Source organism: Aquila chrysaetos, chromosome 8 (assembly GCF_900496995.4).
Source record: "Aquila chrysaetos chrysaetos chromosome 8, bAquChr1.4, whole genome shotgun sequence".
Lineage (NCBI taxonomy): Eukaryota > Metazoa > Chordata > Aves > Accipitriformes > Accipitridae > Aquila > Aquila chrysaetos.
The window spans coordinates 17,220,592-17,246,913 of record NC_044011.1 but is presented as its reverse complement, the minus strand read 5'-3'; the positions used below and the strand labels follow the sequence as shown (position 1 = coordinate 17,246,913).

General features: G+C 42.9%; 1 protein-coding gene across 8 annotated transcripts in view; it reads right to left on the bottom strand.

Annotated features, from left to right (window-relative positions):
- Window positions 1-25,724, bottom strand: part of ARID1B (AT-rich interaction domain 1B) — a 340,416-nt gene extending 314,692 nt beyond the window's left edge. For 3 of the 8 annotated variants that reach the window (XM_030021726.2, XM_030021730.2, XM_030021727.2), the window contains exon 1: window positions 23,944-25,709. In XM_030021726.2, the coding sequence (XP_029877586.1) occupies window positions 23,944-25,491 (1,548 nt within the window). In that variant the 5' untranslated portion in view covers window positions 25,492-25,709. Of the gene's footprint in view, window positions 1-23,943 lie in introns of all 8 variants that reach the window. The other 5 variants (XM_030021731.2, XM_030021728.2, XM_030021732.2 and 2 more) reach the window with 3 other exon arrangements.
- Window positions 25,725-26,322: the final 598 nt, after the last annotated feature.

The window sequence follows — 26,322 nt, the reverse complement described above, 5'->3', positions numbered from 1 at the left end:
TCTGAAGTCAACTGAAGGCATGTCATCTGTCCTCATCACACTTGAACACTTGGCCTTCTTCTGTAACCCACTTCCAACCCACTGTAACCTAATTCCAAACTTCTTCCAGGAGTACTCAGAAATTATCTTCCTGTCTTTAAATTTGTTTTCTCCAACTTGGATGCTCCATACAGAGGAGACCACCTTTCTTCAGGCATGCAGAAGCTCTATACTCTCCTAGCAAAAGTGCTCCCCAGCAAGTTAGCAGTAATTACTAGTGCAGCAGAATTTAGGGGTTCTTTCAGATGTCTTCTAGCAAACCTATCTGCAACCATACATGTCATTGCTTCCAGCTGCTTTTCCTACTTGCTGCCAGATCGTGACCATGCTTTAGCTACTTCCCTCCACAGTCCAGCACCTGAACTTAAAACTGTCCGTGTAGGGTTGTTTTGCACCAATACAACAGCTTTGGCACTGGAGTATGTGAGACATGGGCAGAGTACTCAGTCTGCCATTTCTGCTACCAAAATAGTAACACACAGCAGGAGAGCAAGGCAGATAGCAAGGGAAAATAGTATCTTAAAGTTCTCAGGCGAGATTCACCAGAGGATGTCTCACAGCCCTAAGGCCTCCTCAGTAGCCAACACTATGGCTCAACAAGGAAGAGAAATTCCATTCATAAACCCAGAAATCTGTAAGTTAAAAAAAGAAAAGCCCCACCCAGAATACCAGTTACTTCTATTTTGTCTGGCAATGAGGTTCTCAGTTTCCTAGACAAGTAAACACCTTCACTCACTGTGCACGGCTGCCATCTGGAATTCGAAAAAAATTCCCTTACCTACTTTGTACAGCTCTTACACAAACACAGGGTTAGATGGACAGAAAAGGATGTCCTAAAAATAGTGTCCGTCAGGCAAGGAGCAGAGAGCAGCCTCGAATGGAATGAGGGGAGCTCTGCAGGAAGTCTCCCTGCAGAGAAGTACTGGAGTAGGAGGGGAAAACACAGAAAGTCCTGAAAACTAGTAAGTGACAGAAGGGGGGGGGGAGAGAAATCCCACATCCAGTTCAAATTTTAAAGAAAAATCTTCCTAAACCTAATAAATATTCAAGTAGACCTGAATACACCTTCTTAGTTACTTGGCTTTATCAGTAAAAATAAAATTAAAAGTTAGATGTATTTAATTGCTGGAGAGAGCACTAGCTGAGAAAGTGACATTATGGACACTGGGGAGAAGTGTACCCACAAAAAGGTATAACCAATCACATCTAGGTCACAAGCCAGAAGTACATACAGTTAGCTGCAGATTTTTTCCACTCCAAGCGTTATATATAGTTCTATATTAACACACACACACAAAAAGGTATGCTGGTCATATATCCTCAGCATTTATGGCAAATTATTAATCAAGTCCCACCTGAAACAATTTGTTAAATTGATTTTAATCACTGGGCCTCTCATGTGAAGCTTTGTATAATCAGCATTTCATTTACAAAATTAATTGCCTGATTGATTCTCAAGAGGCAGTAGCTGTCATTACACTGCTGTCATAACTTTTGAGTAGGGGTGTCACAACACTGAATTCTGACAGTATGAAGAGCACTGCTATTTAAAAATTGAGGGCGGGGAGGTAGGGGGGAAACAAATACAGTGATTTCACAGAATTGCTCTTTAGTCCGATAGAATGTTAAAACCATTTCCCAGCCGTTTCAGCCAGCCTCCCCGTTTTCCATTCATTGAATAATGCACTACTCAGCTATTCAGTCTCTTTTCTTAGAGGCAGGTTCATTTAATTCAATTTTATCATAGTTGTGGTTGCATAAAATGAGTTTGTTGTTGAATATACAAAAGATTTAATCACAGGCCGCTCTTAAGGTTATTTGTAGAGTGGAGTTTGACTTTCAAACATGTATAACTTTTTTTCCACATCCACAACCTTCTGGAAAGCTATTTTCAACTAGATTTTTTTGTTGTTTTTAAACAGAGCAAAGCAAACCATAACTTTATAGAACTTATCTAGGAGCTCCTTTAGAAAGCTTTTTTTCTCACCCAGTGTTTTAAGCTATGTATAAGCCTCGCAGCCCTGCCGAAGTTGGAAGCAAAGCTCCTATACTTGCTGTAGATACTTCTATACCCCACTACTACATTCTTGGAAAAGACCAGTGCTTCAGAGAGGTGGTGCAGGCCAGCGGTTAGGGCACTGAGTCATAAGACAGGGCTTCTATTCCTGGCTCAGCAGCTGACCTGCTAGGCAAACATGAGCACAACACTTCACCTTTCTGTGACTGGGTTTTCACTCTCATAGTAAGAAGTATTATATGCACTCTTAACAAGGAAGAAGACATGAAGACTTTGGGGAGACTGATGCCAGTTATTATCAACAAGAAACAGGACTAGGAGTCAGAAACGAGTAGGCTTAGGGAGGAAAAAAAAAATCTAGGTTTTAAAAAGGAGACATTGCCTCGTAGGCTGTAACAAGGTACTCTAAACTTTCAGAAACTTATCTTCAAAAGGAAAAAGGTGTCTGGAAACATCTTCTTTTTTAAAAAAAAAAAAACACCTTAAGTTTCTGCTAGATCACTTAGAACAGTATTAATGCCTTCGAGAAAATGACCTATTTCTAAGATAAGTCCAAAAATAAGCCCCTCAACTTCTCAAATTCAACATTATGCGCTCGATTTCATCAAGTGCTCCTGAATGAAACATATTTAAAATTTCTAGGCCATGTTCTGAGATTACACTATTACAAGAAGAGCAAATGACAACTCTTCAAAAACTATATTATACCTACTGCTGGCATTTGTAATGGACCTCACCAGAATGCAATTCCAGAATAAATTAGAGTCCAGATAACACTAGAATCTAGCAAAAACTCTAGAGAACACAGCCCCTCTTCCCTTCCCATCCCCTGCTCTTACTCTCATCCCTGACTGCTGTTAAAGATTATCTTCCACTCCTTTCTGCAAAGTGCCCTGCCACTCTCTTCCAGGCACACAGCAGAAGTTGCTTTGATACGAAGACTTCTCTTTTTGCAGGTCTCTGAGTTCATGATGAATAAAATCAGGAAAAAAAACAAACCAAAAACCACTTACAAAATAGACAGGATACCAGGATAAAGAGATATAAAAGTATAACAGAAAGGAAAACTCCACCAGGTAAACAAAAGCAGTTAGTTGTCTTCCTTTTTCATAGCCATAATGTGAGATTACAACTAAGGGAAGTTCAGAAAGTTCTGGCCACACAGAGAAAGAGTTGTCAAAGGGTTTTAAGAGTTGTATTCCTCTACCACACCAGGAAGAAAAGAAGCTCAGAAAAATGAGAAAAATCACTCACCCTACTCACACCAAGTGATAGCAGACTGGGACGTTAAAATGAAGTGTAAAGCACTGACTTTCTGTATTTGTTGGTTTCTAGCCTCATAGCAGGTAGCTTACTCATTAATCTAGCATTTTCTCTTTTCAACCCTAACTTTTTTTTTTTTTTTAATTAGGTAAGAAATGGTCTTAAATAAGAAAACAGGGGAAAGCCCCTAGCTAGAGCCAATATATGCTAAATTCCTAAAGGATATATTTAGGATCAGGATAATTGGAAGGCAAACTCAGCTCTAACAGAAGCCCTGTCACTTCTTAACTGCCAAGAAACTGCTTCTCTTGTACATATTTTCTACGTTAAAACTGTTTCCTGTAGAGGCTGAAAAAACTTGGTTGTAAATAGTGCAAAATATTAATAGTTACCTGGAAACTAACTGGTTCATCTTTTTTTACCATCGTTCCATACCAGTCTCTTTAACATGTTGGTTGAACACCATAAAGATCCACTGTCCCAGTTAGAGACATACCAGCAGCGTCAGCTCAGTCCAAGGGTCAACTAGATAGAGATAATGAATCTGGGGCTAGAAACCCATATTGTGGAGCTGGAGCAACAGAATTTTAGTGAGCCTGTGATTATTTTGCATTTATAATGATCTTCCTCATCAACACAGACACTGTCAGAGGCATGGAACCAACTTTCTGGGAAGGAGCAAAACAAAAATTCACCAGCAGCAGGTGATTTAAAGCATTAGAAAATAGCTTTTTTCAGTAGTTAAAATAAAAATTAAAACCAATCACCAGAACAAACTACAGATATGAGTGGAAATTTTCATTATTGATTGAAAATATTTAATAATTAAGTAATAAATTAGAAGAAACAGTAGACTGAAGGTCAAAGCCCTTGTATTACTTGAGAGAACAATGTGATTGGAAACCATGAATTCACACACATGCCTACATTCACACCAGCTCTTTTGTATAATGTAACTGATTCCCAAGTATCATTTTACAATTCTGATTAGGTCTTACAAAAATCTTGTTTATTAAATTGCTTTCTTTAGGCATGCATAGCTGCTAATTTGTTTCCAACTAAATCATGTATCATCTGAAAAAGATTACATTGCAACAGCAAAACAACACTCCTGGGATTATGCTTCATCTGGATTTTAGAATTAAAAGGACAAATATTACAGGAGATGTAAATTTCCCTTTAGAGGTGGTGGTGGCAAGAACACCCTGCAACAGGGTAATTCCAGGACTATTAGTGTACTTAGCATGGAGCAGCCATACTAAAAGACACACATAGCAAGTCAAAAACTCAAAGTATTAAGGCATCTGTTCAGCCTTAAACATTAATTTCTGCAAGAAAAAAACCCTGCTCTTTGGATCAATATATATGTATTTATACAAACATATCTTGGAAGCAAAATAAATAATGGTAGCAAAAAAAGTTAAAAGCTCCACTGATTTAAGAATATTATCAGCTCTAATACCCACAGGTTTTAAACAAACTTAAAAATTTGCAGAGATTTGGGAATGACTCCCAGAGAACTCTATAGAACAGACCTCCAAAAACATATCTGGATATTAATACAAAGATCCCTATGCCTTACTCGGGAAAAAATTCTGACCTGGGTTTAAACCAGATCAAATTCTGGTTTAACCCTAGTGCCTTCACATAATTCTCACTCAAAACTGGCAAAAGTTGCTAAGTCTTCACTGCTGTTTTCGCAATCACAACAAAAGGGACAAATTCTTCCATAAACACTGGCAGACTATGAAACATCCTAGAGCATCTCAGCACAAAGAAACACACACATACAACATGCACATGGATAAGTGCAGAAATAGGGAAGTACGATTAATCATGGGTAGGAACACCTCTGCAACAAATTATCCTGGACATTCAGAATTAAGTGCATGGGTTTAGTATAGCTACTAACCAGAACTTACAGTTTCTATACAAAGAAGGCATGTGTTTTCAATATACAAACATCATTTTCTTTTAATATCACACCACTTAAAATTAAATTAAAAATCAACACGTGAGACGTATCTGCTCTGAGAAATATGAAAGCAGGAAAGCTGATCCACTTCAGTATTTCTCATCCAAAAAACATCATTTAACAGGAAACCTGACGGTGCCATATTCACAGAATTTCCTCCCCTCTCAGAAGGGGAAACCATTATTTTCAAATTCTGTCTGCCTGAAAACTCTTGGATCCTTTCCACTCCTATGCCCACCTCTTACTTCCCAGCCCTTTAGAGAGCCCACATCAGCCATCATGTGAAGACACCAACATAGCTTTCCTAAAAGGACTTCAAAAAACTCCTTTATTTGTTAGAGAGGATATTCAGGATTAATGAGCTCCCTTTGGGCACAACCCAAAATACAGTATCCCCAACGTCCTAAAATTACCAATCTAGAACACAATTAAAATTAACAATCAGAAAATGGGAAGAAAGAAAAGGAAATGACTGCCTTCATAAACACTGAAACAGTACAGGTATGGGGAATCTTTCCTGTACGTCTGAGTAAGCCATTTCTGAGGGCAAAAGCAATTTGAGTATATTTACATCTAATCTTTCTCCGTTCTCCAAGGCAGCAACTTACAGCAGCCTCTTCCAGCAGCTGATGAGGGCTGAAGACAGTTCATTCTGTCAAAATCACTTGGCCTAGTCAGAAGAGGTCATTTAGCAGCAAAGACAGATGTTTCTCAGCTGATATATAACTAAAAGGCCAAACAAACCCAAAGACTCGTTTTAGCAACAGGGTATCTGCAATTCCAATTTTAGGTATTGTTCAATTTAGAGAGATGTTATTCATCTGACACTCATTTGCAAACTTCAATTTAGGATTAAAGAGTTGCAGATATCATGTGTAAAATCCTGAAACGCACATTCTATTTATTCTTCAATGAAAAAAGATGTTTTCTTAAAGCCACATTATTCACTTCACATCTAACCCGGCATTTCACTAAACCCAGCTCTTCTGCCAAGTACTATGATTTCTTGAATACATTCTTCCCCTTCTCCCTTTACACTCCTACCCCTAGTTTTTTTGCTCAGCTCTTTCACACAAAAAGAAATTGGGGAAAAAAAAAAAGGAAAACTGAAACTGATAATACACCAGAAATACTGTCAAGTATGAAAAGGAAATGCTACACATTTTTAAACTAAACTGCTCAATACCCAGGAAGACGAGACACTGGTTACAAAACTAACAATAAAAGAATCATTTCAGGAAGAAATACACCTGAAAAACAAGACTACCAGATAAAATCAGAAATGGCCATTACACTCAAAACTACACAAGCATCATTAGACTATTTTGACAGAAAACACTAAGTTTCCAAAAACCAGAAACAACTCAGCTACTCAAAATAATCCTGTATGAATCCACATATCCTCTCACACCAATTCTACGCCAAGTTCAGCCTGCACAAAGCTGGGGGCAGGGGGAAGCATATGTATAATTTCTTTTTGCTCAGTCTGTTACTACTACAGGACAGAACAACATCTGTCATGAACGGTTTAGGTCTGTCTTATCCTGTGTCAGAGCAGAGGGATAGATTAAATGACCTCCTAATGTCCCTTCCAGCCTTGCTCTTCTATGATTTGGAGGTTATTACATCATCTCTATTTTATTTTAAGATGTCTCCTGTTTCTGCAATCTGCTTTTCATTTGAAGTCATAATCCTCAATTTCTAGCACAATGAGACAACATGGACATTATAACACTACAAACATACTAGAAATATTGATAAAAGAAAATTAGGACCAAAAAAAGGTATGTTTTCAAATCAGTCTTTTCATAAGAAGTAAAAAAGATACTTAAAAACTGTTTCTAGGGAATTTATGTTGATATTTGCAGAAATTGCTAAAATACAGTAAAGAAATGTTTATATATTCCTGTTTTGGGGGAGGTGTGAAAGTAAGGATGAGACATGCTGTATTCTAAGCAGCAAAGGAGATAGGGGCAGAAGAGAACCAGAGGAGGTGGCCAACTTCAAAGCACCATCCATGTTAATACCTCTCTAGGTACCCACTTCTGACAGAATCAGGCAAGAGAGATCACCCCTCCCATACATATCTTCTACACAACATCACTCTTCCTCTGACTGCATCACATACCAGAAGAGCACCTGCACCCTCCCCTCCCTCTGCATCCAATTTGAGTTGCTCCTTGTACAACTTGTGCCTAGCAAGTCAATTATGGTCCTAACTGTCTTGTGTGAAGATCAATAAATTTCAGCATTTCTGCAAACAATTAACATTTTTGGAAACGTTTTTTTCAACTTCATCAAGGAAGCTTCTTTCTGTGATCCATAGAGATGCATGCAATTAGAGCCATAGCACAAGAGAACTAGAGAAATAATGAGAAACAGGAGACAAAAAGTGTCCAACACAGAATTCATTAGACAGCCACAGACTATTCCACCTGTTGCGTTGTACACTGCGTACTTGTAAAACCACATTGGGGGAGGGAAGCAGATATATCCAAGCAGCTAGGCACATAAATTTTGATCCCTTTTTATATCCTATTGTTATCCACAACCCAGGAAGCTGTTAATTGGCCTAAGTAATTGGTTTAAATACCCAAGTCCCATTATAAAAATATACTATGAAAATGCTTAGACACTTATCACAACCAAGAAATTCTTAACTAAAGTTCAAAGCTGAAAAGGCACTAGGGACTTGTCTACACTGAAAGAAAAAAATGCATAATTATACCAATATAACTAGCTCAGTGTGGAAACTTACTCCAGTATAAGAGTACCCTTTCCCACTTAAGCTCACATGCTTTGGAAGCAGAATAAGATAAACCATGAAAACTCTTATTCTGGTATAAGAGTGTCTCCATAGGGAGTTATATTAGTATAATTATAGCATATAATTATAGCACATAGTTGTACCATTAAATTTCCTTGTGTAGACAAGCACTAGGTGCCCAGTCCACATATATTTTCTAGCAAAACAAATGGTTATCAAATTCCAATAGAGGCACATAAAATACTTAGCTTTTATTTTTGTTTGATGAACCTTCTTCATTTTAAAGTGATGAATTACTTCAATTAATCTTCCTTGAAAATGCTTTTCTCTCTGCTATCCTATATGGTAATAGATTATTCTTCTGGTGGAGGCATCATAAACTAACACTTTGAGAACGGCTGCGGTATCTCCCACACTGATTTAGGCTCTCATCATATAAAGCAAGTGGTGAGAAATTAGGTACGAGGAAGGAATAAGGTGCTGTTTACACATTTGACTGTTAGACTCACACCTTTTATAGTACATCCCCAGCTACTTTAAACAGTCAAGTGCTTCAATAATTTAGTCTCTATCCTTCCGACAATTTCATTCTCACCTCATTTGCTATAGAAGTTAAAACATTTCAGTCAACCTTAAGGAAGCCATGCGTCCTCCTCCTCCCCTCATACACACTGGGAGGAAAAAAGTACATCTAAAAACCATGCCACTAGTTGAACTTCAAACTATAAAAGAGAACCGTAAAAAACATACAAACTATAAAACTACAGAAGACTCTTCAGAATCTTTTGAAAACAACCAACTTTTCAGAAGATACCGAGCTCAGAAACCCAAGCTTAAGCCAAATAAATTGTCACAGTTTGTGAGAAAGATCCCTTTAGAAGGGAGCAAACAGAAATACCAGTTACACCAGCCTCCAAAAAGTGGAAAGCACTGACACCCTGCCACAAAGATGTCAGCAAAATTATTAATAGCAATAATACCTCAGTTTGGGCATTTTAAACACTCTACTAAGAAAGGTTAAGTGACCTAGAGATAATTAAGGACTACGTTAACCATTTTGCAGGACATGTCAGTAAATTTCTTTTGCAAAATGTGTTGTTTCCTCTTAACTGTTTTGTAAAAAAATTGCATTGCCAAAAAGAGCTCTTTGCAGGATAGGCATCCCTGTGTTTTCTTTTGTACTTCTGAACAATTTCATCCCTCAGCATTACATCGGGTTTCGTCGCTTTGGTTTTGGAAAACACCCGCAGCCCTCTGAACACGCCTTGTTTGCTCCCGCAGACACAAGCTCCCTTGGTGGCAGAGATCCCTCAACTGGGCTGCCCCTTCCTTCCTCCCCATGCCCAGCGCAGCCCCTCAGTCCTGCCGAAGTGCTCATCAGGTTTGCTGCCCTGCGTGACACCCCACGGACAGACCCCCTGGAGCAACCGGCGGGAGGGCTGCCAAGCCGCCGGGAGCACCAGCGCTGGGCGCGGAGGAGAACCATAGTGGCAACTCCTTGCCAGAGGTGCCCACTTGGCCGCAGCTGAAGTGCCATCAACGGGCGAAGAGTTTTCAACAGACTGTGAAGCAGCATCTACACGACAAAACTGCTGCCCTATTTCCAAACGAAAAGCTTGCATCTCTGTATGGAAATTGCGTACCTAAGCGTTAAGGTCAACTGATCTGGAAATTCATCCTGATATTTTCAAATTTGCCAGTATGCCTTGTGTCTGCAAATATGCTTGAAAAGAAACACTGACAGTTCTTACAGGCAAAAATTTAACATATCAAAAGAAAAGCAACAGCAGGAAAAACTCTGAATAGGTATTATAAAAAAGGACAACAAAAAAGAAATGTATCAATCTTAACAGGAAATGGGTATTAAAACCATTAGTTCTAATGGGTTAGCAAGATAACGAGAGGAAGGTTACTCCAGAACTCCAACAGAAGTCTGGAGTCATTAGCCTGTATGATCTGAAAACACTATAAATAGTGGAAGGAATTAATTTCACCTGTCCTTCGACATCAACACCTGAGCTTATCGGCTTAGACCTTCTTTAGAGCAAGGGGAAAAACATGTAACTTTAGGAGCATGATTCATTAGACCTGCATTACATGCCTACTTTAGGATGAGATGATTCACACCAAGAAATTACTATTTCTTTACACCAAAGAGACGAAAAGCCCACGAAGTAGCCCACAAAGATGAAAAGATCAGGTATAAATGCCTACAATACATATGGCTAGATGAGTCCCACCCTTGAAATCTAGTATTTCAAAGATACTGAAAGTTTATTTGGCCACTGCAAACAGTGCATTCTGTATAATTATCATCTTGGCAAAAAAAACCAAAACAAACAAAAAAAAACCCCAATTTTTACTCTCTGCCTCGGCTTCTTTCCTTTTTAAGAGGGGGATAACAATGCTCCAAAGAAACACTGAGAAATATCTGTCGTCACTTACAGAGTAATTTTATACTCAAGATGCAGTCTCATGATGAGTTTAAGGTGATACAAGCCTGTACCGCCACCAAAAGGGGCTGTCCCGCCCTGACCCCCACCCTCAGCTGAACTCACCACACTCTCCCTTGCCTTACCTCTGTGCTGGAAAGATTGTGCTGCAAGTCAGATCAGCTCAATGATCTGGCTGAAAGCTAACCATTCACAGGTTTGGCTGGATTAGTTTTCAGACAAATCAGCGAGCTGATGCGACTCAGGTTATGACACAAGGGAAGCAGCAGGGAGCTGATAAAAGGGTAGGACTGGTCTTTTCAGCAGAAGCAAAGTCTTAGATCAGCTTCAGATGACTATTAGACTCACACTTTGGTGCAAGATCTTTTAGCAACACAGAACTCAATAAAAGAGTGCCCAAGGAGTGTAACAAAAGGCTATGGAAAAATGCAGAGATAAACAAATGAGGTTTTCAGTTTTCTTCAGTTTTCCCCAAAGAAATTCTGCCTTGGTATCTACACAAAAGGCACATGCCCATTTAGCTCAATACATATCTTCCTATACATTTAGGTGTTACAACCTTTCTCCTGCTAATTTGCTCTTTGTTTCAGCCCCTGATCCTCAAAAGCCAAGATGAATAAAAAGCTGCCTTTTTGAGGAACACCCACTTGGATCTTCTGATGAACATCTAAAGAAGGAACTTGATTTAAAAAAATATACCCTGCTTATTCCCAAGCATTAATCTAAAAATGACAGACAAAACGTGCTACTGAATGCTCAGTATCAGATAAATGTTTGGGACAAAAAAATAAGAATAAAAAAAAAAAGTCATGTTCATTGTCTCCTTTGGTCTACGATAAGATACATAACCCCACTTCTGGTGAGAAAAACTACATTTCTACCTATTCCTTGCACCCTGGCTGAGACAACTTGCTCGAGGAAGACAACCATACACGAGTTCAAGGACTTCAAGAAAGTAAAAACGTCATCAGAAACCGTAATTATTTGAACCTTCCATTATGATGCCATAACCAGCTGCAGCCTTTAACAAAACACACCTACTTTCTTCCTCCATCTCTTCAAGGAAGGCATCAAGCCGAAGCAAAGAAAAAATTTAAACTGAACGTTAAAAAGCAGTAGAGAGAAGGAACAAATGGGGTAAGTCAGACTCAGCTTTTTCAAACCTAAAAGACAAGTAACTATCACAGGTAAATCTGAGATTTTTTTTTTTTTTAAGGAACAAGATTGTTGCGGATAAACATCTAGGTCTCCTTAGAAGCAAAGGGATAGAATTTGGAGACTACCATGCAAGAAGAAATTGGCCTTTGTTCTTTGAATTTCTAAGGTATTTTCCTAGGACAATGGAACCTTAACTAACTTTTTAGCAGGCTTCATTCACCATCTTAACAAGCTACAACCCCCCCAAAGAAAATATGACAGGTAGAAAAACAAACAGCCATCGTTGGCAGCTTGCTTCTCTCCGCACCCCCAATCTTCTGAGAAGAATTCAAAGGAAGAGAAATCTATGAAATGAATTATCAGGTATTACAAAATTGTGTAGACTGCATCTAGCACATCACACTTACTACTTAACATAGACAATTACACTCAGAGTGTTTCTTCCCCTCAGTTCCTGTCTTTTCTACACTTTCCACACAGACAGCAATACCACGCTTCAATTTTCATGCTGACATAGTCTCAAATATCTTTTAAGCAAATATAGAAAGAGCAATTTTTAATTACAGCTGCCATGCCTGGTAAAAAGTAAAGAAACTGTGCACGTCAATATTTACATTCCAGCTTGGTTTTGTCTCCTTTGTCTGTTTCCCTCTCTTCTCTAAGATAGCTATTACTTAGAGGGTCAGCATTAGAGGAACCTAAAAAAAAAAACGGCACTAAGTCTTGCCAGGATTTGGGGGCTTGCTTGGTTGGTGTTTTGGTGGCTTTTTTGGTTTTTGTTTTTTTAATGCAACTTGACCTCCAGTCACTCGAAGAGCCTACAGAGGATGCTGGCTAGCAAAGGCACTTTCCCTGCTGTCGCTCTCTCTCCCCAACAACTTTTGTGCACAGATTCCTTGGAGGACAGAGAGGAGCAAATGTAAGTCAGAGGGAGGGATGAGTACCAGGGTCACTCAAAAGCTATTTTCCCTCTGGATATATGGTCACACTACTCACTCTCGCGCAACTGTAAAATGGCAGAAGACAATAAGGATGGCTTTTCCATCACTCCAATGATTCGGAAAGCGAGAAAGATAGGAATTTGGAGATAACATTTAAAGAAGGAAAAAGAAGCATCACAAGACAAAGGAGAAAAAAAATATGACAACGTTTGGATAAAAGAAAGTAGTATAACTTTGGGAAGGAAAGAAGTGAGACAGAACCAAATAATCCACAAATAAATCTCTCACTCCCTGCAGGAGCAAATACAAAGGAAAAGCCTTGAGCAACCATATCGCAGAACACAGCTGACACATAATAGCGTTAGTATACCCAGAAAAAGTAGAGGAACGCATCCACCATACTGCCAACCACACTCTAGCAAAGTAACAGCTCACTCAGGCCCTCCCCAAACTTTCTCCCAATAACAAAGTGTGGTGGTATTATTATTATTACCATTATTATTAAAATGAGCCACAAAGAACTAAAAGGAGGAAGGGGGGCTATGCAAAGTCTTCCTGGGGCAGGCAATCCCTCTCCACTGCTTGTTCACAAAGTGCTGTATTTGGCAAGTTCCTCGTGAACAAGCACATCCCTAAATGCTACCCCGACATATGAGACAACCAACCCATGTACCTGAATCTAAAACTTTTTGAGGGTCTCAATTCATCCAGAAAACATTCCGATTGCCACCAGCATTCACACATAAAACTCTCGACAGCTTAGGCTGCGGTAGCCCTCAGATCCCTAGCTAATTCTTGGAAAAATCTTTTTCTTTATTTTTAAATGTTGGCAACTATGCCAACACATTGAGCACTTCAAGAAGACTACTCTAAAACGCAAGACAGTTTGCTTCAGATGCTGCCCAATCAGCCCCTCCTCTTTAAAGGAAGAGCTCAATTAAGTTGGGAACTTTTCTTCTGAATGATTTTAAATGGTTTTTTTTTTGTTGTGGTTGGATCTCAGTTAGTGTAATTGCTATTTATATCAAAACATTAAAAGGTCTGGTTATGGGGTTTATTAGAAAAGCAAAATGTGTTTTTAATACTTAAAAAAAACCACAACAAAATACTTTGTAGCACTATTTTCCCCCTGTATTTGCATACCACATATTCAACAACAAAAAGAGTATTCTACAGAAAGTTAAAAATCTCAAAAATGTCACTGAAGTAGTAGCTCCTACAGTTTGTCAGCATGAAAAACGGTTTTGTGCCCAGTTGGGGGGACCACCACAGGTGACACGGGCTGGCTTCAGGATTTCAAAGAAAAAATATACATTGTAAACCAAAATATAACGTACAAGACAAACAAATACAATATCTCTTCACTAGGAAAAATACAATTTTAAATGCAAAAAAGGTCACTTACAGAACCGCGCATAACATCGTTACGGGAGAAAACCTTCTTCGAAAGGCAGCTAAGTGACAGGCAGCCAAGCACCATCGTTCGAAATAAACAAAACATTCCCCAACCGCCTCCCTCTCCGCTCGTGCCTCCCGCAGCAGCTCACGGCCGGGGCCGGGCCGGCCCCCCGCTCCCTCCCTCGGGCAGGTGAGGCACCGGCGCTGCCCGCGCACACCGGCGTTATCTGCCCGCACGCCATGTGAATCCCCTTTCCCTGCATTACCTCTGCCCAGGTCAGGGATGAATGGCTGTCAAATTCCCCGAGGAAGAAAAAGGAGGAGGGAAAAAAAAAACCCAAAACAAAAAACCCAAACCGAAAAACAACCGCCCTTTCTTCCTGAGGCAGCGAGTTTCAATCGCGGGAGCACACGGCTAATCTCCATATGTGAAGGTCAGGGCACTCCAGCCGGGGAGGTGAAGAATGGAGCAGCTCACGTAAGGGGCCGCCTCGTACACCCTGGCCTGCTGCCCGACGAGCGAGATTGTTGAAAAGCAATAGATAGCTTCTGGCAGCGGCAAGGGGAAAAATATTTTGATCATGTGACGCTATACAAGCTAACTAGTTTGCTTCATGTGTGAAACTTCTACAGACGCTACAAATACCACGTTTGTAGTCGGCCCCAGAACCCAGCCCGCTCTCCTCTCTCGTCCCCGGGGAAACTCGACCGCCAGTCAGCGTTTCTGCAGGCTGGAAATTCCTCCATCAAGCAAAACTTCAGTTTGAAACAAATTACAGAAAACGGAATACAACCAGCTAACACCTATCGATATATTCCTGGCGCTTTTCATGACCACTAAATGCAGGGCACCATGAAGTTACCTACCTCGCACAAACCCACCTTTCTGTTTGCAGGAAGGACAGACTTTCACATGTAAGTAAAACTGCCAAGTAAAATTATTTTGCTATTGCTGGTACGTAACTAAAGCAGCCTCAAAGGCACCCACCCGTAATTTTCTAGAAATATTTCTTTAAATAGCCTCTGTCTATGACCATCTGTAAATATCTTAAAACTACAACAGCTCTAAAGAACATGCTCATTCTTCTTGACTTGGGAATTTCAAGCAACTAAGAAATGCTGAAATTAAAAAAAAATAAAAATAAAAAGCACAAAAGCACAATTATTTTCCATAAATCACGCCTGAAAGTAAAACATCAATACTACTTCATATAAACAGAATATCCAAAATATTCACAACATAAATTGCTACACAAAAAAATACAGAACTCCATATATTCCACCCAAATCAAAGGCTGCAAATAAACCAGCATATTCCTTTGATGCTGTCAAAACAAACCTCCTTATCTTTATTTTTAACTTTAAAAGAATAAAATTTAAGAACTACAAATCCTGTCCTTGTGCTTTCAAAAGAAACTTTCAGAGCTGACGTTTCAGTATCTTGCTTACAAACAAGTAAGTCTGACAAGCTAACCAAATAACATGATCAATGTTGGGAACACCTAGTCTCAGATCTCATCCAAATAGAGAAGAAGGTACAGTGCAGACTGGATACCTTCACACATAGCAAGTATTTAGGCTGCCTATTCATTCTGCATGACACTGTAATTAAAACCACACATCAAACTCAGATAATTTAATAAGACAACCATTATCCTTATTTTAACATAGGGAAACTGAGGTATCCAACAGTGAAACCAGCTACCTTTAGATCATGCAGTCAGCTATCCAGAATTCCTGCACCAATCTTCTACTAATACCGTTTTCCTGAAGTCACAGAAGTTACTTACCATGGCTGAATTCACTGCCTGCATAAAGAAGGCACTATTCTACTTCAGTCTATCTGTGAATTAAGACATGTCCACAATGGGAACGGCACATGTGACTACAATTATGTTTTAAAACAGGATCTCTCCTTTTGGGATTTTCTGAACCAATTTTCTTTCTTTACTCAAACAAAAAACAACCATGCTCAAACTTCAGGTCCTTCTGTGAAAGCCAGCTGTACCAGGGACTGTGCTACAGCAAGACAGCCCTCTCTTTCCTGTGCAAAGCAGATCACTTCACGCTTTTAAAACGTGACCAAAAGACGTTGTGGAACCATCTACCTTGTGAAAAACTCAGCAAGTTACGTCTATCTCAACAGCCATACCTGTAAACCCCTCAGGAGAGGCTACTTATAAAAGCTGTTATTTTGCCAGTGCAGACACACTACCACCCCAATGGTAAGCTAAATACAAAGGGGTTTGCCACAAGTGCTATCAGTCAAGGATGCAATTAATTCCCTGAACCTAACTATATAGCTAAAACAATAGAACTTCACAGTGGACCTGGCCACGTGGTCTTTAAAGGGCAAATAAATTGACTCAGTTAACTTAGCGGAATCAAAACCATTTTGTAACTAACACAGGTGAAAAAATTTACTAACATCCAACAGAAACCCTCGCTACCAAAGATTTATTTTTTTAGTAAGTAGATACCTAAAATAAATACCAAACAAGTCTCTCAAGGAAAAAAAACATCCTGAGTGTAAGTTTAAAGCAGAAGCTTACAAGACCCTATTAGTAACACAACTAGCACTACCCCCTTAAAAAAAAGGGGGGGGGGGGGGTTATACATTAAGAGTTTTTCCCATTCTCATGATTATTATTTTTTAGCAAACACACTAAAGAAAATAAGTAACAAATAAAAATCCCATGTACATCTGATTTCGGGGGGGGGGGGGGGGGGGGGGGGGAGCAGAAAAAGGATTAGCAGAAAATTCCTTACCCACCCCGCAATGGTCAGAAAGAGACTGATGGGGGTGACAGGGGGAGGTCAGTGACAGCCCTACAGAGGGAAGTGTCAGAGGGTCTATTGCTCAGATGGATGACTTCATAAACAATTACCAGATTGCAAACCTAAATTCAGTACCTTTTCAAGCCTGAGAAGGCTACAACACAGGGGGACAAACAAAGCACAACAGTGAATTCTTAAATGCAGAACACCATTTGGCAATTGGGCAAGTTCAGGTGCAAAAGATTAACTAAGAGTTCTTGAAATCTGAGAAAGGAAACTAATAAATAGATTACATACTTCTACACATGCTCAGTCCTTCTGACATAGTTACTAAACCCACCATGACTCAAATGCAAGAAGTAATATGCAAGTAGATCAAACACTGATAGCTCTGTACTGAAAGCAATTCTTAACACACACTACAGAACCATCAAACTCTGTTTTATATCCACAAATTGGCCACTACCCATTCAGAAATTCAGCTGTCTCATGACTTGGTTTGGTAGTTTATAAGGAGATTAACATTTCCACTATACATGGAATATAAAAGCATGATATATCAACACCCTTTCAAATCATGCCCACTGAAAACTTTTACACAGATTTCACATTGGTTTTAATAAACATAAATGAAACATTTTGATAATAGCATCAGGATAATGATCTTAGGTTATGCAATTTTCTAAATAGTTGCAGGTGCCTTCAGATGAAGTAAGCATCCTATATAGGGAATACAAAGTTTGGTAAAAGGTACTTTTTATTTGCAGTAAGAACAATTCCCATATGAAAAGCAATCTTTAAACAAGACACAACAGTTGTGATTTCTGCATCAAATTTGTTCACTTTAGAAATGAAGACAATTTATCTGCCAGATAAAACAACCGGACGTGGTAGTAAGGAAGCCTGTGCATGCACCCCCGCACCCCCCCCAGCACATACTTGTGCTCTGTACATCATATTCATCAGATGGCAAGTTCTGCAATACCAGCTAAGCTCCTGGGCACTTGTTCAACTCAATTTTCCTCAGAGTTTAATTTCTATGAGGAATCCAGTGACTTTATATAGATGACATTGAGTACGTAATGATAAAACAGTGCAAGGAATACTTGAATTTTAGATGACGGTGCCTTTAGTTTAAGGTGACTATATTGACACAGCAGACAAATCCCTCGTTTCATTCCATCATTCGTCTTCTCAGTTGTCTGAATAGATGCCTGCAAAGCTTAAATTCTCCTGCAACAGAATTTGTTCACAGTAAGACTGGATTTATTCAAAAGCTAAAGTTTATGGCACCAAGGCCCAATTTATTTCTAAGAGACCTCTTGTTTTCAGTTGTGCCAAGGTGTGCCTGCCTGAAGGAAGGTGTATGTTACGTGCCTCAGTCTCCCCACCCGGTACAACAGGAAGAATCATCTCTTACTCCAGTGCAAGGCACACTAGAAAGACAGCGTAAAGATCAAGCGTACTTGGAACAAATAAAGGTAGTTAAAAGTAATCCTGTACAAATTAGCCATCTACCCTCCCTAAAATGCACTGTTCACAAATTACATAGATATCTTGGGATACATTCATCCCTGAAAATTCCTCGACTCGACTGCAGTGGAACACCACCCTTGATGGGTTTGGCCCTTCCGCAGCAGACACGTTCCTGGTGGACCACTGGATGCCACACTCTCAGAACTGGAAGTACAACAAGAGAAATCCTCCAGCCCACCTACAACACAAACATGGCAGCACTGTGCCAGCACATCAGCATTTGTGTGTAAAACTGAGCGTGAATAGGTATGACTGGATAACAGAAAAAATTCAAAAGTTAACCTTAGGATCTGAATAGCAAAACATACATCGGATGTACAGAAACCTTTCAGGTTTACTGAAAAATAATATTTAACTTTATTAACAGGTAAGGCTTCTTTAAAATAAATTTTACTCTAATACGATTGGCTACACAAGATTTTAATGTATTACATTTATTTGCTTCTCCCAGCACCAAGCAATACAAAAACAACACTGCTTAGTACCACTTTCCTATTCCTAGTTTTCAAAACAAATTTGAAAACCACTAAGGTATACTTTTAATTTAATTTTAATTAAAGTCCTCATTCAATCCTACCAAAACATGTATTTAGCACTATGTAAATAGCCCCAAAATTGAAAAAAAAAAAGTTTTTTTCCCAAGTACCTTAATAATCACAATTCTAAAATATATTCTAGCGAGTTAGCCTACCACAAACACATGCTACTGAAATTCTGCAGCCTTGAGCATGCATGCACAGTGAGTGTGGCAATACTACTTTACATATCCACAGAGAATCTTCAAAGCCTCCCGATAAATGGCATATTTTGAGAAAGTACTGAAATGTAACTAGTTAGGACACAGGTACAATCTTAAGGAATAAGGATAAATAAACTACTGCCATTCTCACATTAACAATGAGAATGTCAAAATACCTATGATAAAATATTTGAGGCGCAAAAGTAAGAAACAGAAAGATCTATCAGTAGCTACTCAAACTTGTTTTCATTGCATGAATTTCATCTAGTTTTAACTAAGATGTTATTTCAGAATGAAACAGCATCACCTAAGAGACCGTGCTTAGTAATTTCAAAAATCTTATGTTACATATGTAACTAGAAAATTTAGCAACGGATTAAATGCCTTAGTTTTCATCCCCACAGATTCAGATCAGAATGCCAAGACGACCGTAATCGACTGCTTAGTTGTAGAATCCTTACATGATGGAGGCAGTAATACAGTGGACAGGTTTGCATCTCTCTTTCTTTATTGTATCTCGTACACAGGGTCCTGCTGTTCAACGTGTAGGCATAAGCGCTACTACAGAAACCAATAACTGAACACCAAACCACAAAGTGTCAAATATATGGTCATAATATATATATAGATACTACTAACTGAGAATATTGCTATTTTCTACTTCTAAATAGAAGCTATGTGAATACTAAACTGTTTATTCGAAAATGCACAGGGAAAAATATATTTTATTCTCCCATTGAGACATCAAGAATCTATTCACCACACTAACAGCTGTTTAAAGGCCTTCAGGCACAGGACATGATTCTGCAGCCCTGGCTTAGCCAGAACTCCCAATACAGGCAATCTACTTGGCATAAAAAGAGCTGCAGAATCAGGCATATTCCGAGTTTCTCCACTGCAAAACAAACAACTGATACACACACAAACTCAGAGCAGCTCGACAGATTTTTTTCTAACGCTAGCTATATACCTTTTGCTATACAGGTACTCGCGAAAAGACCCAGGTTCTCTATTTGTGTGTAGGTGTATGTAAATCTTACACATGTGCACAAAGGAGAGAGATGTATATAAAGCACACACACAGAGGCCAGCTAATGTGTTAAGCTACTGCAGTGCAAATCAGAAGTGAAGAATAAAAGAAGCCTCAGGACTCTTAAGTATCTGTATGCTGCCAAGGAATTAATCAATAATCAAAGTAACTGGATGACAAGGTACTGTACTAGCATCACACAACTCCTCCACAATCAAATCAATGTATCCGCATGAGCAACATCCACCTGCTTTGAAAACGTGTGTTTCTTCAGAAACAAGAGGCCTCTTTTTCAAGCTTACATCTTATCTTACGATTAGGTAAGGTGATTAAATGAAATGGAAGCAAAATTTTCTTAAATAATTTAACAGGCTGGACAAACACAGAAGTTAGTTCAGAGTGGGATGCCACAGTTCTGCATATTACAAAAATTACCCATGCTGATGCAAGAACTTCCTGAACAAGTATCTCAGACGTTGTAGCCTACTGACGGTCCTTTTTCTCTGTTCGCAGCACAATAGTTTCTTATAAGCGCAGGGGCCAATCATCATCTGCTTTGCAAAGACACATGACAAGTGAGTATATTCTAATGTGTGTATACACATATAGAGAGTTTACACACAGATCATTATTAAAAAAAATAGAGAGAAGCCTTCTGTTCAAATGCTGGACTGAATATGCCATTTTTCTCTTTCAAAAAGCAATCAATTTCTCTACTTAATGATATAACATACATGGAGATTGACACATGGGAATTAAAAATAAAAAACAATGTACAAAAAATTGTGTTCTGTAAGCTAATGGTATTTTTTATTTGACACAACCTATTTTATACATTAAAAAATATTAATTTAAAATCTAAGAAAATTTCTTATCTCAATTACTTACTGGTTAGATGGAAAAATCGTAATATAAAGAACACTGATGACTTGCCTGTATGACAATTATTTTGAGGAAAAAAAAAAATAAATAAAAAAAGCAAAGAAATTGTGCCCTTGCCAGACTATTCTTTCTAAGCTGCATCCTAATTCTTACAGTACAAAAAAAAAAAAAAAGAACTCTGTGAGAGAGGACGTAAACCCATAAATATAAGGAAGTATTTCTAAGGGTCATACTGAGGACATGATGAATTTACTCTCACTCCTCCAATAAAAATAAAATACTTTAAACAATTTCTGCTGTGAAGAAATAGCACTCTGAACTAACATGTACTATGTCTATCTGTCGATGATTTTCCTGGCTTTTAAAGCCATGAATTCTGAACTACCTGTGTTTAAAAGCAAGCAGACAATGCAAATATTTTTAAATTAATTATGAAAGGTTACGCATATGAGGCCTCGTTACCTTATGGCTTCCAGTGACCCTTTTACCAGTGCAAATGAAAAAACGTAAAAATTAACACTCACAAAAAAAATCTTATTTGCCTGGAAGAAATAGAGGAAATGCAATAAAAACTAAAAAAAAGCATGATATGAGTGGTCTGTTGGAAGCAGACACACACAGCCAGCCCATCCAGGGTTTCTATTATAATTTTCTCAGGATTAATACACCGTTCACAATATTAAGCGATGTTTTCTCCAGGTTCTATTCATTACTTTATGGAAAGATCCAGCCGTTTGAGGACCCCAAAAGCATACACCTGCATTTGTTCTTGCCAGTCCTCATTGTTAAAAGCTATTAAAAGATTTAACAGTTCTTAATAGAAAGATCTTGTTGGAGGGAAAAGAAACCCATAAAATTCTAATGCACTACCCCGTTTAACACAATTCACTTTCCTACTGAGAATTCAAGCCTAATCTCACGCTTGTGCAGAAAAATGAGATCAACAACTCCCAATGCTTCTTGAAGTATTCTAACCACAATTCAAACGCAAAAGCACATTTTCCCCCCGAATATCTGGATTCGTTGCAGAGATGAAACAAATGCAACCTCTGACAGAGCGGCTCCTTTTTCCCTTCTTTGTACCATACACGGCGTTTTCTCGCCTGCAGCAGCTACGTGCAAACAAGATTCTTTTAAGAGGCATGCATAGGTTAGGTATCAAGCTAATAGAAATGTAAAGAAATTAGTATTTGTATTAAATCTCTTTTTCTTAAACAAAAATCTAATCCCTTGCATAATATCCATAAGCTGCAACGTTACAAAATGTTTTTACAGTCACGAGCGCGACTTGCAATCCCGAATCCTCATCCAAGCACTGTTATTACAAGATGCCTCCCCACCGCCTCCAATTAGCATAATAGAATTAAAAAATCTAAAAAAAATTAAATAAATCGATGCCCAGAAAAACGGCGCCATGTAACCAAGCTGAAGGGGGGGTTGGGGGGTAGGGAGGGGAGGAGATGCCCCTGGCTTTTCCCTCCGCGCCGGTGGCCGGCAGGGTTAGTGCCGATGCAGGGGCCGTGCGTGCGTGTCCGCCCGCCGTGTGCGCCCGCCTTGCCCGCCCGCCTGCCTGCCTGCCTGCCCGCCTTGCTTGCTTGCTTCCTTGCTTCCTTGCTTGCCTGCCCGCCCGCCCGCCCGCCCGCCCGCGCCACCTCGCCCCGCCGGCGCGACTGCCGGGTGTTATTTGTGGCGGGGGTTTCTGTGACTGCGCCGCTCAGCACTTCTATTTACATCAGCGGCGCGAGGTGCCCAATGGCGAGCGGGGAGCCAATCAGATGGCAGATTAGATGTCAACTCGGAGGCAGCTGTCTGGAGACGGTTGCAGCCAGTTTACCTCCACAATTCAAATTCCGAACCTGGCGGAGGAGACCCGGCCGCTCCTCGGGACCGGCCGCCCGGCGGCTCTCCGCACCGCACCGCCCGGCACCGCACCGCACCGCCGCGCCCGCCCCGGAAAGGCGCCGCGCCACGGCCCGCCGCCCCGCGACCATCGCGACCATCTATCGATCGATCGATCGATCGGCGGAGCTACCGGGCTGGGGCAGGGGGTTGCGGGTGGGGGCGGCGGCCCGAACGGTGCCCGCGCCCCTTTGATGACACCATGAACTTCTTTTCGGTTTTTGGGGGGTTTTTTTGGTTTTTTTCCGGTTTTTGATTCCCCCCCCCCCCCCCCCCCGGTTTGGATTTCCGCGTGTGTTTGGGGAGAGAAACGTAGCTATGCGCGCGCGCAGCCACGCGCGCTTCTGCGGGTGGGCAAGTCCCCCTTAAGGTCACCGGACCGAGACGCCCCACGCGCCCCGGCCCGTGCCGCGCGGACTGAGGCGCGGGCACACGCGCGCACACACGCACGCGGACACACGCGCGCTCTTCCCACAGAACAAGGAGCCCGGCCGCGTTCCGCGGACCCCACTGCGGTAACTCCATCAGTGACAAACTAATTTGCTAAGAGCGTGCAACGGCGCAACTCGGTTCTGCTCCAAAAAAAATTAACAGGTTAAAAAGAGAAAGGAAGAGAAAAAAAACAAAAAAACAAAACAGCCCCGTGAAAGATAATGGACGTTATCCCCCGGGAGAACCCCGGGGCCGACACTCCGGTTACAAAATCCACCCCCCCGCCCCCGTCCCAAGCTGCCTGTCCTCCGGGCCCTGCGTCTCTCCGTCGCTGTTTCAAAGTGGAGGAGGAAAAAAATATTAATTGGGTCTGAGAACAACCTAATTTCGGCAGCGAAAGCCGCGCTCCGATGCCTCCAGCCCCAGCGGGGCCGCGCATTGTGCGCTGCTCACCCTCGCTACGGAGGCAGCGAGGAGCAGAACTGGCCCGGAGGAAAACAAAAAAAAAAAAAAAAAGAAAAAAGGGGGAAAAAAGGGGGGGGGGCAGGGAAAAAAAGTGAATTATCAAGAAACTAAGACCCCGACACGAGTGGCACGGAGGCGGGGAGCCGTCATGAATCGAGCGCGGGGGGTTACCTGGGTCCTGCTGATGGCCTGCCCGCTGTTCCCAGGGCTCATCGCCGGGTGATTCCTTTGTTGTGCCGCTGCCCAGGCCGGGTTTGCCGCTCCGTACTGGGCGCCCATGTCCTTGCCCATGCCCATGCCCGCCGCTGCCTGTTGGCTTCCCGGGGCGGCCGCCGCTGCCTGGGGCTGGGGCTGCGGCGGCGGCGGGGCGCTGGGGCTGCTGTAGTCGGGGTAGCTGCTGCCGTAGCTCCGCATCATGGGGCTGGGGGACGTGAGCAGCTGGTTCAAGGTAGGGGTGGCCCCGGACGGGTGCTGGTTCTGGCCGGAGAACCGCGCGAAGCCGCCGGCCGCCGCCGCCGCGCCGGCAGCAGCCTTGCCGAGGCCGGCCCCGCCGCCGGGGCCCATCATCATGCCGCCGCCCGGCTGCCGCGGCGAGCTCAGCACCCCGTAGCCCGCCGCGGAGCCCCCGTAGCCGCCGCCGCCTGCCCCGGCGGCCGCCGCCGCCGCCGCCGCCGCCACGGCTCCCGCGCCGCCGCCGCCGCCCGCGCCGCCGCCGCCGCCGGGGCCGCGGCCGTAGCCCGGGTAGTGGTTGTACTGGCTGTTGGGGTAACCTTCGTGGGAGTTTTGCAGGGGGTCCATGCTGTTGGGGGCCGCCGTGGGGTGCATTATCCCCATCCCGGGGCTTTGTTGTCCGCCATGTTGATCAAAGCAAGGCCCGGCGCGGCTCGCCGTAGCGCTGCTGGCAGGGGCAGGGGCAGCGTTGCCATAATAGCTATTGAACTCCGAGACACCCACCGCGGAGGGGCCGCCGCCGCCTCCCCCGCTCCCGCCGCCGCCGCCGCCGAGGCCGCCGCCGCCGCCGCCGCTCCCAGCGCTCGGGGGCGGCTGCTGGGGCTGCTGCTGTCCGCCCAGGGGTCCCAAGCCGGGGTGATCGTAGCGGCCGCCGATGGGCTCGCCCATCTTGCCGGGCATCTCCTCCTCGTCGGCGCCTTTATTCAGCATTTGCTGCGGCTGCTGGGGGGGCTCGGCCTGAGCGCCCAAAACACTGTCTTTTCCTCCATGTTGCTGCTGCTCCATGTCTGCACTGGGCTGAGCAGCGCCGCCACCGCCACCGCCGTTGTTGTTGCTGCCGCTGCCGCCGCCGCCGCCGAGGCTGCTGTTGTTATTCTGCACGGGATGGTGCTGAGGCGGCGGCTGCTGCGGCGGCGGCGGCGGGAATTGATTTAGCTGCTGCTGTAGTGCATGGTGGTGGTGGTGCGGGTGGTGGGCATGGTGGTGGTGGGCATGGTGATGCGGGTGGTGGGCATGGTGGTGGTGGGGCGGCGCGGCGGGGTGATCGCCTCCGACGCTCTTCAGCTTGTGGTTGGGGAGCAGCCCCGTCTCCATGGCCGAGCCCGGGTTGGAGGAGGAGGAGGAGGAGGAGGAAGAAGACGAAGAAGATGAAGATAACGCCGAGGAGCTTCCACCTTCCTTCAGAGCCGGCTCCGAGGAGGAGCCGCCGCCGCCGCTGGCGTTGTTGTTGCTACCGGCGGCAGCGGCGGGAGCCGCGTTATTGGCCATGTTCAGCGGCTCGCTGTGGTGGTGGAGGAGATGGTGATCTACATTATTCACGCTGCTGCTGCTACTGCCGCCGGCCGGACTCCCCTCTCCGACCCCCAGCGCGGGGCCCGGCCCGGGAGCCCCCGCGGCGGCGGCCCCGGCCCCCCCCCGCGCCCCGCTCCGGGCCCAGGCCGCCCGGCAGGCTCGGGGCTTTGCCCTTGCTGTTGTTCGCACCCGCCGGAGCCGCTGCGACTTGCGCGGCCATGATCATCGCAACATTGCGAGTCCGGAGAAATTAGTGCTGATAATAGTAACTACCAAAAAAAAAAAAAAATTTTTTGAGAAAGAAAAAAATCGACCCCCACCCTCAAAAAAGGGGGGCGAGCAGCGGTGGGGGGAAGGAGAGGAGAGGGGCAGAAAGAGAAGCGGCCGGGGAAGGGACTTGACTGAGGCTAGAGTATCCCCTGCGGACCGCTCCGCACGCACCAAATTACAGAAATTTCCCTCCCCGAGTCCGTGATTGAGATTAGAAATGGTAAGAACGCCTTACGGTCTGTGCCTGTTCCTGCTGTGTGATTTCATGTTGAAAGTTTTTTGTTCAGGTTTAAATGAAACTTTTTTTTTTTTTTTTTTTTCCTCCTTTCCTCTCTAACCCGGATATGGGTAAACACACGTCTGCTGGAGCCGCGCTGGCCCAGCATGGCATGAGCGAACGAGCGAGCCAGCGCCGGCAGCCATCGCCCCCTCCGCCCCGATCGCTCCCGCGCACTCGCAAAACGCGGACTGGACTCCACGCGGGCCCGGCTCCCGCTCCCCGCCGCTGGCAGCAGCGCGGCGGGCTTTTGGGGGGGG